At 35.8% G+C, this 15,079-nt stretch overlaps 1 protein-coding gene across 1 annotated transcript in view; it reads right to left on the bottom strand.

Moving 5' to 3' along the window:
* Nucleotides 1–15,079, bottom strand: part of SGO2 (shugoshin 2) — a 52,789-nt gene that overhangs the window by 4,369 nt on the left and 33,341 nt on the right. The window contains exons 6-8 of the mRNA XM_025404994.1: nucleotides 9,655–9,884; nucleotides 5,593–8,502; nucleotides 4,054–4,204 (exon numbers count right to left, since the gene is read on the bottom strand). Of these exons, the coding sequence (XP_025260779.1) occupies nucleotides 4,054–4,204; nucleotides 5,593–8,502; nucleotides 9,655–9,884 (3,291 nt within the window). The remainder of the gene's footprint in view (nucleotides 1–4,053; nucleotides 4,205–5,592; nucleotides 8,503–9,654; nucleotides 9,885–15,079) is intronic.

Below are 15,079 nucleotides of genomic sequence, written 5' to 3'. Positions count from 1 at the left end.
ATAACAGGCATACAAAGGGGTAATGAGGTAAAACTATCTCTATTTTCAGATGATATCATACTATACCTGGAGAACTCAAGACAATCAGTGAGATAAGAGAATAACAGAGTTCAGTAAGTAGCAAGATATAAAATGACACAGAATTCAACGGCTTTCATATATATGAACAACATTGGGCATCAGTTACATGTCTGTATATAATAGCAAGAAAGAAAACTAAATACTTGTAGACTAGTGGTTTTCAACTCAGGATGATTTTACCTCCCAACTGAAATTTTGCAACATCTGGAGACATAATTTTGGTTGTTATAAATGTGAGGGTGCTACTGACATCTAGTGGATGGAGGTCAGGGATACCACTAAACATCCTACAATACACAGGATAGCCTCCCATAAAAGAGAAATATCTAGCCCCAAATGTCAACAGTGCTAAGGTTATGAAACTCCGAGCCAGACAAGTCAATACCATCCTAAGGTTCCTTTGGAACAACAAACATTCAAGAACAGTGAGGGAAACAATGAAAAAGAAAAACCATGAGAGGATACTAGCCCTACCAGACATTAAAACATACTATAGATCCTCTACAATAAACAAGGAGACCACTGGCAAAGGTGATGAGATGTCTCACTTCTGAGATGACATTTTGTTGCATAAGACTCTATCTTGCTAGAGGACTTGCTCTGGAGATTCTCCATAGCTGGCTTTGAAGTAAGTGGCCATGCTGGAAAGGAGGCCATGTGGCAAGAAGCTAAGAACAGCCTCTAGTCAACACCAAGAAGATGAGGCCCTCTGTCCAGAACCACAAGGAAACAAATTCTGCCAACAACCTGTGTAAGTTGAAAGCAGATTCTTCCCCAGTATAGCCTCCAGATGAGAACCAGCCTGGAAGACACCTTTAGTGCAGCTTTGTCAGACCCTAAGCAGAGCACCCAATTAAGCTGTGTCCAGATTGCTACTTTAAGCCATAGGTTTATGGGAATATTGTTGTGGAGTAATAGATAACTAATACAACACAATATAAGCAATGAGCATACTTAGTGCTCAGATCTTGGTTTCTAAGCAAAATTCTCTAATTAAGGGAACCAGGCTTCTCAAAGAAGTGCCTGATTCTGGCACTTCTCACTAGGATGAGCCCGGAACATCCCGTGTGTCAGAAAGTAAGAAAGTGCTCCAAATAGTACGAAGTCATGTCAGAAGGACATGGAAGCCAACCTGAAGGAACTCTTAGTGGTCAAAGTTGGAATAACTTGAGCAACCAGATAAATATTGATGCTATTGGACTTTCATCTATAGAACAAAAGAGATACATAAATAGAGGGAGAAAAGACAACTCTTCCTTACAGATGGATTCCAATTAATGTAGAAGGAAAGGGAGAAATCAAAAATCATTACTAATAGTACCCATAGTAGTAACTGTTGCAGGCAAGATCCACCAATGGATGCTAAAATTAGTGCGTGAAAGTTTGAGAAATGGAATATATAGACTCAAAGTATCTCCCTTCCATGTTCATTAACAACAGAGGAAAAGATTGTGACTTCACAGTAAGAAACCCAGCAGATACCACCTTAACCAAGGAATCAAGGCTAACATGACAGTAATGAAACACGCTGATATCATGAAGCCTTGAAATGAGGCAAGAAGGACATATAATTTCTGTGAAATATTTGCCAAAAAAGCATAACTGCATTGCAATCATGAAAAAACATCAGACAAACCCAAACCAAGAGATATTCTACAAAATGAACTGACCAGTAGTCTTCAAAGGTGTCCAAGGCAGAAAAAAAGACAAGACTGAGAAACTGTCATAGGTTAGAGGATGCTTAGGAAAAACAACAACTAAATGCAATGTGGGACTCCAGATAGAATTCTGAAACAGAAAGTGATGTTAGTGAAAGTCTATAGTTTGTTAACGGTATTGTACCAATGCTAATTTTTTAGTTTTGATAATTTTACTGGGCACATAAGACATTAAAATTAAGGAATGCTGGGAGAGGACCATATGGGAAACCTTTGTATTATTTTTACAACTTTACCATTAGTCTAAAATTAGTTCAAAATAAAAAGTTTAACTTACAACTCATTAAAAGGCAAATGACCCAACTGAAAAATGGACATAGGATCTTAACAGGCATTTCTCCAGGAAGATATACAGATGGCGAGTAAGCACATGAAAAGACACTCAACATCATTAGTTATCAGGGCATTGCAAATCAAAACCACCATGCAATATCACTTCAAACCCACTACGATGGCTAGAACCAAAGTCATAGAAAAACAAGTATTGGTAAGGAGAAGGAGAAATTTTTTTAAATCATCATTGTTGGTAAGCATGTAAAATGGTACAGCAGTTTTGGAAACAGCTTGGCAGTTCCTCAAACAATTAATTACACAGACTCAGCAATTCCACTTCTAGGGATATATCCAAGGAAAAAAAAAAAAAAAACTTTACACACAAAACCTTGCAAACGAATGTTCATAGTAGCATATTCATAACAGCCAAAAGATGAAAACAACCCAATTGTCCATCAAAGCACAAATGGATGAACAAAATGTGGTATCTACACAATGGAATATTATTCAGTCATAAAAATGAATGAAATACTGATACATGCTACAGTATGAAAGAAACTTTAAAACATGCTGGGTGAAAGAAGCCAGTTGCAAATACCACATATTCTATTATTCCATTCATTTGAAATGTCTAGAACAGGGAAATCTAGAGAGACAAGAAGTTGATTAGTGGTTGCCTAGAATTGGGGGATAGGAAAGAGATAATTAAAGGGTACAGGGTTTCTTTTTAAGTAAAGAAATGTTGTAAAATTGACTCTGGTAATGGTTGCACATATCTATGAATATACTAAAAACTAGAATATTGCACACTTTTTTTTTTTCTTTTTTGAGACAGAGTCTCACTCTGTCACCCAGGTTGGAGTGCTGTGGTATAATCTCAGTTCACTGCAACATCTGCCTCTGGGTTCAAGGTGATTCTCCTGCCTCAGCCTCCCGAGCAGCTGGGACTATAGGCACGCACCACCATGCCTGGCTACTTTTTGCATTTTTAGTAGAGATAGGGGCCAGACTGGTCTTGAACTCCTGGCCTCAAGTGATCCACCTGCCTCAGCCTCCCACAGTGCTGGGATTACAGGTGTGAGCCACCATGTCTGGCCTAAATTGTACAGTTTAAATTGTGTGAACTGTATCTCAATAGCTGTTAAAAAAAGAAAAAAAAAGAAAAAAGAAAGAAAAAGAAAGAAAAAGAAAGAAAGAAAAGAAAAAAGAAAAGAAAAGAAAAAAAGAAAGGCCCCTTGGTCCTTAATTTCACTTTTAATTTTCTTTTACCCTCCCTTATATTACTGCCATCTGCTGGTTATTGTTTTAAAATACCCATGAAAATCATTCTTTTTTGTTAGATGTGATCACTGTTGTCTAGTTTTGCTAAGAAATTTAAGTTCTTATTTTTTAGAGAGAGATATATAGAAGTGTTTTCAGAATTAAATGACTCAATATTTGAGACTCTAAAATACAACAAAAAGGATAGATGAAGCAAATATGACAGTGTTGATAACTGTTGAACCTGAGGAATGGATAAATTGGAGGAGGGCACTATTCTCTTTGTTGGGGTATGTTTGAAATTTACAAAAATAAAGAGAAAGGACTGTTCTTTTGAGAGTAAAGGACACATAAACCACTTTGACTTCTAGGGAAAAAGGTAGGAAATAAACAAATGGGGTAACAAAAATAGCTTGCAAATCACAGGCCACGAATTTTAAAAATTATAATTATCAGGTTACAATTTAAAATATGACAGTAGTAGAACTAGGAACTAACCAAAAGTAAATCAATTTAAATCCAGACAACCCTCCAATCCCCCAAAAATAGCCTGTTCAAAGTACATATTTCTTCAAATCTTACCCAAATCATACTGTGGTTGTTACATATCAATAATATACATTTTATTGAATTATCAGAAGTGCTCAAATACTAATTCAGGCAGAACATTTTTTAAGGATATATTTTATAATGGCATACTAAAATCACTTGAAATACCTACTCTCTGAGGCTTGGCTCTTTAAAATGGAAAGGAGCACACCTTCTTCTTCTGCTTGTCCGTTCTGAAGATAGATCTTCTGACTTATTTTCAGATTCAGCAGTGTTATTTGAAACAAAACTGGTATTTGTCAAGTCCTGTAATGGTCTATCACCTGAAAAGAATATGATTTTTCACAAATATTTTTAAAAGTATATAGAGATACAAATAGATATGAGCTATATAGTGGTTTGCAAATCCCTGCAGCAAATTTTAAATCTTGATTCAATTTTGAGAGGAAAGAGACTAACATTTGAAACAAACTGTCAGAGTAGCCGGCAACTTTTTTATTCTGAAATCACATATGGGTCCCAAAAGTTCATCCTAGTCCAACTCTTTTCATGAAAGCACACAAATTACAGAACATTCATTCAACATATATGCCACTGATCACTCACTCTGTGAAAGGCACCATGAGGAGCAGATAAAAAATGTCTCACCAGTCCTCTAACAAATCCTGCAACTCTAGACCTTTGTAATTCTTTTGCTTTGGTGTGCCTTTACCTGGAATTGACTTACCCACCAAAACCTTAGGGATCTACACACATATATTGAAATAATAGGCTCCCAGTAAAAATTTTTAATTGGTATAGGAATGTTTAATATTACAAAATTTCTAATGACAAAAGAACTTTAGGATTCACTGTTAAGGAAAAAAATGAGATAAGTAATGTTATATATAGTGTGACTTCAAATATATATTTAAAATTCCATAGATTTGGGTCTGCATGCACATGGTAAATGGACTAAAGTTCTCCCACGTGATTATTTTCCCTTCCCTTTTTGACTTTCTACTTTTGATTTTCTGCAATGAGTACTGTTTTAATAACTGGGAAAAAATAAAAAGTAAATACTACAGGTAAAAATCTGACTTATCCTTTAGGGCCTAAAATGCTACCTATTTAAGGATGCTTTTGAAGATTCCTCTAGTCAAAATTATGCCCCATTATATCCCTTAGCATAATACATGTGCTTAAAGAATCATTTATTCCATTTCACCATGTTTGTTACATGCATGGAATCTGAGGAAAGGGGGTTGGTACTGTTTATTTTTCAATCCTCTAAAATATCTAGAAGGGTTTGATCACATTAAATATATGTTGTTGAATGGGGGAAGTCTCTCACCCTCAAGAAAAGTGCAACTATCTTCAGTAAAATAAAAACCAGTACAATTCATTATTATATACATTTAAAACATTCAATTTTCTTCAAATGTATGAAAAAGGAAATTATTTGCCTAAGGTCTTTATTAGGCAAGTTTGTGGTAAAGGCCAAATCCATTTGTAGTTGTAAATGTCCAAGATACTCTCACTGTTATTTCCCAAAGTATGAAACTTTCTTTATTCCTCATGCTATTTCTATGGATCATGTACTCAGTTATACATTGTTTTTAAATTCCGTAAAAATACCACTTAGAAAATACTTCATTGGCTAAGTAAAAAACAAAAACAAAAACCAAAACACTTCTAAAGCTTTATCATTTCATAATGGTTATTAACCTACCTATTCCTGACTTTTGGGTTCTCCGGTTGACTTTAAATTTCATCTCGTTCATTTTCTCATGCTCATCATCACTTACTTGAAAGGCTGGTGAGCACTCCAAAGCAAAATTTTCTTTTATTATCACATTTTTACTAGAAGAAATGTTCAAAGGTACTAAACCTTCACGAACACTGTGAAAGGAAGAATCTTGTATGTTGGGTGAATATATCTCAGACAAAGATTTAAATGCCTTTGTGTAAAAGTCTGGCTTATTTTTGACCATTTTCTCATTCTCCAAATTGTTTTCCTTATCAGCTTGTTCAGATGCAGTAGACTTTCCCTGAATGCTGTCAAGTATTCTTTCCATTACTTCATGGCTCTCTGGAGAAGGATCTATGGAGGTCTTCCTTTTCTTTGACTTAGATGTCATTTTATTTACCTTTTTAACTTGACATTCTCCTTCTTTTATTTCTTCCACAAAAGGGGTATCTCCTTTTTTATTCAAAGTGGTAGTGCTTTGCTTCTGAGTCTCACATAGTTCAACCGGGTTTCCTGGATCAGAATCTGCTTCACTAGTAATATGTTTTAAATCAGATTCTAAGGAGACAGATGTCTGTGAAGATTCTGTTAACTGTGAAGCAAGTTTATTCTTACCTTTTGTCAAAATGTTCTTTGCCTTGCATGATGATTCTTTCTTACACTTTTTAACTACTTTGTAGGAATCTGAAATTTGATCACAACTTTCCTTTTCATTACTGTTGATTTCCATATAGTGTTCATTGATAATGTCTTGGCATTTAGGTTTTTGTTTAGATTTATTTACTTTAAAATCAAGATCTTTTGTATAGCTTTCTTGGACATGTACATCTTTATCATTATCCTCATATATCTGGTTCACTTCAGAAATTATTTCTGTGTTCCAGTTCACTTTATTCCTGAGCTTCTTATTTATTTTTGATTCATTTTGCTCAACAGATTTCCTATCAGTAACATACTTTTTCAAATCCAATATACTCTGGGTGTCATAATCACATAAATTTCCATTATCTTTGATGGGAAGATCAACTGTTTGAAATTCATTTGTGACTTGTAGATTTTCAGAAATTGTTTCTTTGTCCTTTGGGGTTAGAGAAAAGAAGTTATCTTTTTCTAGGTCATGTACACCTTTGTCATCATTCTCATATATTTGATTGGTTTCAGGAATTATTTCCGACTTTTGAGATACATTTAGTCGAAGCTTCTTACCTATTTTTGAATCATTTTGACAAGCAGGTTGCCTATCATGGACATGTTTCACCCCCAAAACATTTTGAATCTCAGAATCATACAGGTTTCCACTATCTTTGGTAGAAACAGTAGGTGTTTCAAACTCACTTGGGTCTTCTAGGTTTCCAGGGATGATTTCCTTATCTTTTTGAGTTAAAAAGAGTGAGTGACTTTTAACTGTGTATTCTATACTTTTTTCATTATCTAAATGATTCACTTCAGAAATTATTTCTGTCTTCCGATTTACTTTCTGCCGAAGCTTCTTATTAACTTTTGATTCATTTTGCTGAACGGGGTACATATTGGTGATCTGCTTTTGCAAACCCAACACATTCTGGGTCCTATAGTCACATTGATTTTCATTATCTCCGGTAGAAAGAGCTGGGATTTGAAGCTCTTTGGAAACGTCTATGTTTTCAGAGATAGGTTCTTTATCCTCTTGGGTTTCGGAAAAAAAATTATCTTTTTTTAGGCCATGTACCACATCTTTATCATTATCCTCATACATGTGGTTCATTCCAGAAATTATTTCTGTCTTCCGGTTTACTTTCTTTCTAAGCTTATTAATGTTTGATTCATTTTGCTCAGAAGGTTGAATATCAGTGACATACGTTTTCGAATCCAATATATTGTGGGTCCCATAATCACATAAATTTCCATTATCTTTGGTGGAAAGACTGACTGTTTGAAATTCATTTGTGACATCTAGGTTTTCATAAATGGTTACTTTATCCTTTTGGTTTGGCAGTAAGTTATCTTTTTCTAATTTGTGAATCACAAATGTCTGTCTAGAAGCTTTACTTTTATTACAAGTTAGGGAATTCTGACCCTTATCAAGTTTACTCTCCTGGTGAAATTTATCTGAACTTTGGGATAAAGAGTATGTTTCCTCTTGCTCATTTGTTATTCTTTTCTTCTTTTTATTACATGGTATGTTTTCTCTTTCACCTTGTTCAAAGCCAGTTTGAAGGGTCATTTTCTTCAGTTCATTCACCTGAGCCAGCTGTTCATTATTGAAAATAAAACCAGGATCTTCAGCATCCCTTTTGCCATCCAGGACATCAGATCTTTCTGGCCTCTTTTCAATCTTTTCCCCGATATCCACATCTAAACTATTTTTAAACTGTCTCTTTGATCTTTCTCTCTTTTTTTCAGAGCTTGAATCTTTCACTTTTCTGAAAGTTTTCATTCCATGTTCATTTGTTTTTTTACTTTTCTTTTTAATGCCTGTTGAAACTGTGACAATTTTGCTGACTTCACTAGCAGTTAAATCCATGTCAGCATCATACACAGTTTTCTGCAATTGAAAGTCATCATTATCCTCAACTTGATTCATGCACTCTGCATTAGGTTCTCTGGCAGACTCAGAAGATAAGCCAGGAAGATCCTGTTTATTTCTTTGCATTTCAGTATTTGTTTCATTAGTATGACCATTTATCTCATCATTGCAATTTAATTCTGGACTTGAAATGTGTTGTTGATCTAAAACTGTTGCACAGGGAGTGTCTGCAGAAAGATTATTTGATTCCCAAGATGACCCACGCTTCTTCCTTTCAGTCACATTACTAGGAGATGGTTTCTCCCATCTGTGGCCAATAGATTGGGCATTTCTCATCTCACTCGTTAGAGAACTCTTAGAACTTTGGTCTGAGTGGGAATGGCTTTCTATTAAGAAAAGGAAAACAAAACTCAGAAATAAGTAATGAAATAAGTAATAAGTTACTTTAAATAAATTAGATTAGAAATCAAGCTGTTTCACAGATATAATTTCTGACAATGTGTTCTGCTCAGATCCTAATATTACTAAGAATCTATGCTTATAAGAAAATAAGTTAGAAATGATGAGTACTCCTAAATCACATTTTACATTTGTATCTATAGAAAATATATACTGAGAATTCTGCCTCAGCCCCAACAGTAGAGTGGAGTACAGCCAACAGTAGAGCCATTAGCATACATTTCTAGAGTGGAAGGAGGCCAGCAAATGAACCCAAATAATAGTGGTAACTCGGAAAAGGATTACTATCAAAGACTATCAACAGGCAGCTAAAATTTATATAAATTATATATACATATATTAATATATGTATGTGTGTAAATATATATACACGTATATACATATACTGTATACATTATGTGTATACCATATATACATGTGTATATATGTATATATGTGTGTGTATATATTATATACATGTACATACACACACACACACACACACACACACACATTTTCAGAAAGGAAAAACAATTCTAACCTCTAAATTCAAAATTGTTATGGTTCCATATCCCAGTCTGAAAATCTATGGCAAATCTGTAAGCACCAGACTACACCACAGATTATCATTTAGGAATACTATGTAAATATAATGTAAATGCCATCTTTTTTCTTGCTCAACCATTACCCAGGCTCAAGTTTTTGCTTTACCACTAATTGGTGATGATCTTAAAAGAGTCTCTATATCTATCTAGACCCCAATTTTCATATCTGCAAAAAAAGAGGGTAAAACTAAGTAAATATATGGTATCTTTCAAATCATAAGCTAAGATACCAAGAAAAGCTCATTAGGTCCCTTTATTTTTAAACACTTCTTCCAGAGTAACAGTATTAGGCCACTGTGGATCTGATCTGATGTTTGTCAGCATATTTACTTTAAAATTAAATCTATCACCAGCAGTTTTAAATGGCAGAAGTTAGCAAATCTGTAACATAAGAGAGCTAACTTATTAACTGTTACACATAATTGCCCTCAGGAAGAATACTGGATGAATGTAAATAATACAAATATTCAAAATGAATTTTTAAAACAATCTCACCTCTGGGAGGTACATCAACTATAGAAGAAATATGTTCTGAATCATCTAAACCATATACATTTTGATTATTTTCTTTAAGAAATAACACTTCCAAATTATCCTGAGTTGATAAAGGTTGTGTTGTTGATCCTGAAGAGGGAATATCAGGTAACGTCTTTGATTTAACATTGTTGTCCCACTGCATTTTCTCTTTATCATCATCTTCATCATCATTTGAAGGTAATGGAACCCTAAAGGCAAGTGGAAAGGAAATGAGAAATTATGTATTTTATAAATTTTTTAAATGCATGGACAGTTATTTGTATATTCTATTTAAGATCAAACCACAAATCCACCCTGGTACTTTTTCAAGTTCAATGAAGACACTTAAAGGTAGGAAATGAGTAGTTCCTACTAGAACAGAACTTGGAAGGAAACAGGAATGCTTCTTAACCCCTTAGTCACAGTGGCCCCAAAAGAAGATAATTTATACATTCACTCCTTGTGCTATTAGAAGACTACACTAAGGATATTAAAAAACTCCAAACTTACTTACAAATAGCCATATATAATATTTATACTTTTCATATAATTAATTCTATGTAATACCCAAAACTCTTCCTTTGGTTTCTAGCAAATATAATTGTTTATAAAATTATGTGTGAAATAAGTTTGCTATGTTTCCAAAAGGCATCCAAGTACACTAAAATCATTATTCCTAGAGTAATTAAATCTATGGGAGGAAAACAGATAGAAATCCACAGAAATAATTTGATAAACTGACATATTTGAATTCAAAGAATGAAGAGTAACATCATCCACCAACAGTAAAGAGTTGTCTTGTATTCCAAGGAAATCACAGATATTTTAAAATAATTTATAATAAGAAAAATAAAATATTTCTGATAAATATTTACAAGAAATTTAAAGGCAACTACCAGTAGAATAGCTGTTGGGAGGAAATGTCTATACCACTGAGGAAACAAGTTAACAAAAATCAACAGAGAGGCTCTGTTTCTGGTAATGGCTAAACAGTTACTATCAGACCAACCCTACCTCACATAATGACTATAAATTCTGGACAAAATATTTTAAAAAACAACTACTAGAAGTCAGTGAATGGACAAAAAGCAAGTAGAGAGCTAGCGAAGGGGGTGCCGACACTTGGAAGAATGAGTTTCCCATTGTTTTACAGCCTCAGCTGGTGCCACATTCAAAAAAAGTTAGAAACCTACAGTCTTATTTGTTCAAGGTTAGAATTCAGGGCAACTATAACAGCTGTAAAGTGATGGGGGAAAATATCAGATAAGAGAGTTAGAGAGAAGAGCCTCAAATTTTGTGTATAAATGGTCCCCAAATATCTAGCTGACCTCTGAATCCCATATATATGAGGAAGATTCGAAGCAGCCTATCTAAGGATAAAACAACTAAAATGAGACTTCACTTGTTGCTTATTTTGGGTTCAGACAAGGTTACTGACTAATAAAATTGAAACATCAAAACTCTTTGGGAGAGCATAACTGAATCTACATTTTCTACAACAAGGGATACACAATACTCAGGTGCAATCTAATATTATCCAATATATGAAGCAATAGAAAAACATGATTTAAACTCACAGGGAAAAGGTAGTCAAAAGAGAATGATCCTGATATGCAAATGGCCAGTAAGTACATAAAAATATACTTGATATCATTAATTATTAAGGAACTACAAATAAAAATCACAATGAGATACTACTTCACACTCCTAGATGGTTATAATCACAATAATAGACAATAAGTGTTGGTGAGGAGATGGAGAAATCAGTGTTGAAATACTTTGCTGGCAGGAATGTAAAATGGTACAGAAGCTTGGAAAAACAATTTGGCAGTTTCTCCAAAAGTTAAACAGAGTTACCAGATGACCCAGCAATTCCACTGCTAGGCATATATTCAAGATAACTGAAAACATATGTCCACACAAAAACTTGCACATGAATGTTTATTGCAGCATTATTCATAATAGCCAAAAAGTGGAAACAACACAAATGTCCATTGATTGATGAATGGATAAACAAAACATGGTATATCCATACAACAGAATTATTGTCCCTTCATAAAGAGTAATGAAATGCTCATATGTGTGACAACATGAATGAACCTTGAAAACAATATGCTAAGTGAAAAAAGCCAGACACAAAAGGCCACGTATTTTATGATTCCATTCATATGAAATATCCAAAATGGCCAAATCCACTTAGACAGAAAGTAGATTAGCAGTTGTTAGGGGCTAGGGGAGTGGAAAATGGGAAGTGACTGTTATAGATATGAGATTCCCTTTTAGAGACTGAAATATTTTAGAATTGAACAGGGTGAAGATTCAAAGCTTTGTGAATATACTAAAACCACTGCACTGTATACTTTAAAAGGGTGAATTTCATGTGATAAGACATTTTATGTTATGTGAATTATATATCTCTATGTTTTAAAAAAGTAAATACAAGAAAGGAAATAATTTAAAAACAGACATAAATGAAATATAAAACATAAATTTGAGAAAAATGAAATCAATGAAGCCAAAAACTGAGTTTTTTAAATGAACAATAAAATTGACACACCTGTAGCTAGTTTGATTAAACAAACAAATTTTAAAAATCAGGAAAGAAAGGTTCTCACTACAGATGCTACAGGCATTAAAAGAATGAGAGGTTCCAAGATGGCTGAATAGGAACAGCTCCAGTCTACAACTCCCAGCGTGAGTGACGCAGAAAACAGGTGATTTCTGCATTTCCAACTGAGGTACTGGGTTCATCTCACTGGGGCTTGTCGGACAGTGGGTGCAGAGCCAAAGCAGGGCGATGCATTGCCTCACCCGGGAAGCGCAAGGGGTTGGGGAATTTCCTTTCCTAGCCAAGCGAAGCCTAGACAGACGGCACCTGGAAAATTGGGTCACTCCCACCCTAATAATACTGTGCTTTTCCAACGGTCTTAGCAAACGGCACCCCAGGAGATAATATCCCGCACCTGGCTCAGAGGGTCCCACACCCATGGAGCCTCGCTCATTGCTAGCAGAGCAGTCTGAGATCAAACTGCAAGGCAGCAGCGAGGCTGGGGGAGGGGCACCCGCCATTGCTGAGGCTTGAGTAGGTAAACAAAGCAGCTGGGAAGCTCAAACCAGGTGGAGCCCACTGCAGCTCAAGGAGGCCTGCCTGCCTCTGTAGACTCCACCTCTGGGGGCAGGGCATAGCTGAACAAAAAGGCAGCAGAAACTTCTGCAGACTTAAATGTCCCTGTCTGACAGCTTTGAAGAGAGTAGTGGTTCTCCCAGCACGGAGTTTGAGATCTGAGAACAGATAGACTGCCTCCTCAAGTGGGTCCCTGACCCCCGAGTAGCCTAACTGGGAGACACCTCCCAGTAGGGGCCAACTGACACCTCAAACAGCCGGGTGCCCCTCTGCGATGAAGCTTCCAGAGGAACGATCAGACAGCAACATTTGCCTTTCTGCAATATTTGCTGTTCTGCAGCATCTGCTGGTGATACCCAGGCAAACAGGGTCTGGAGTGGACGTCCAGCAAACTCCAACAGACCTGCAGCTGAGGGTCCTAAGTGTTAGAAGGAAAACTAACAAACAGAAAGGATATCCACATGAAAATCCCATCTGTATGTCACCATCATCAAAGACCAAAGGTAGATAAAACCACAAAGACAGGGAGAAACCAGAGCAGAAAAGCTGAAAATTCTAAAAATCAGAGCACCTCTTCTCCTCCAGAGGAATATAGCTCCTTGCCAGCAACAGACAAAGCTAGATGGAGAATGATTTTGACGAGAGAAGGCTTCAGACGATTGGTAACAACAAATTTCTCCAAGCTAAAGGAGGATGTCTGAACCCATCACAAAAAAGCTAAAAACCTTGAAAAAAGATTAGACGAATGGCTAACTAGAATAAACAGTGTAGAGAAGACCTTAAATGACCAGATGGAGTTGAAAACCATGGCATGAGAACTATGTGATGCATGCACAAGCTTCAGCAGCCAATTTGATCAACTGGAAGAAAGGGTATCAGTGATTGAAGATCAAATGAATGAAATGAAGTGAGAAGAGAAGTTTAGAGAGAAAAGAGTAAAAAGAAACAAACAAAGCCTCCAAGAAATATGGGACTATGTGAAAAGACCAAATCTACATCTGATTGGTGTACCTGAAAGTGACAGGGATAATGGAACCAAGTTGGAAAACACTCTTCAAGATACTATCCAGGAGAACTTCCCCAACCTAGCAAGGCAGGCCAACATTCAAATTCAGGAAATACAGAGAATGACAAAAAGATACTCCTCGAGAAGAGCAACTACAAGACACATAATTGTCAGATTCACCAAAGTTGAAATGAAGGAAAAAATGTTAAGGGCAGCCAGAGAGAAAGGTTGGGTTACCCACAAAGGGAAGCACATCAGACTAACAGTGGATCTCTTGGCAGAAACTCTACAAGCCAGAAGAGAGTGGGGGCCAATATTCAACATTCTTAAAGAAAAGAATTTTCAACCCAGAATTTCATATCCAGCCAAACTAAGCTTCATAAGTGAAGGAGAAATAAAATCCTTTACAGACAAGTGAATGCTGAGAGATTCTGTCACCACCAGGTTTGCCTTACAAGAACTCCTGAAGGAAGTGCTAAACATGGAAAGGAACAACCAGTACCAGTCACTGCAAAGACATGCCAATGTTGTAAAGACCACCGATGCTAGGAAGAAACTGCATCAACTAACAAGCAAAATAATCAGCTAACATCATAATGACAGGATCAAATTCACATGAAACAATATTAACCTTAAATGTAAATGGGCTAAATGCTCCAATTAAAAGACACAGACTGGAAAACTGGATAATGAGTCAAGACCCATCAGTGTGCTGTATTCAGGAGACCCATCTCAAGTGCAGAGACACACATAGGCTCAAAATAAAAGGATGGAGAAAGATCTACCAAGCAAATGGAAAACAAAAAATAGCAGGGGTTGCATAAAACAGACTTTAAACCAACAAAGATCAGAAGAGACAAAGAAGGCCATTACATAATAGTAAAGGGATCAATTCAACAAGAAGAGCTAACTATCCTAAATATATATACACCCAATACAGGAGCACCCAGATTCATAAAGCAAGTCCCTAGAGAGCTACAAAGAGACTTAGATTCCCACACAATAATAATGGGAGACTTTAACGCCCCACTGTCAACATTAGACAGATCCACAAGACAGACAGTTAACAAGGACATCCAGGAATTAAACTCAGCTCTGCACCAGCAGACCTAATAGACATCTACAGAACTCTCCACCCCAAATCAACAGAATATACATTCTTCTCAGCTCACATCGCACTTATTCCAAAATTGACCACATAGTTGGAAGTAAAGTACTCCTCAGCAAATGTAAAAGAACCAAATTATAACAAACTGTCTCTTAGACCACAGTGC

The sequence above is a fragment of the Theropithecus gelada genome, chromosome 12 (assembly GCF_003255815.1).
Source record: "Theropithecus gelada isolate Dixy chromosome 12, Tgel_1.0, whole genome shotgun sequence".
Taxonomy (NCBI): Eukaryota; Metazoa; Chordata; class Mammalia; order Primates; family Cercopithecidae; genus Theropithecus; species Theropithecus gelada.
This window is presented reverse-complemented; position numbering and strand designations above follow the sequence as displayed.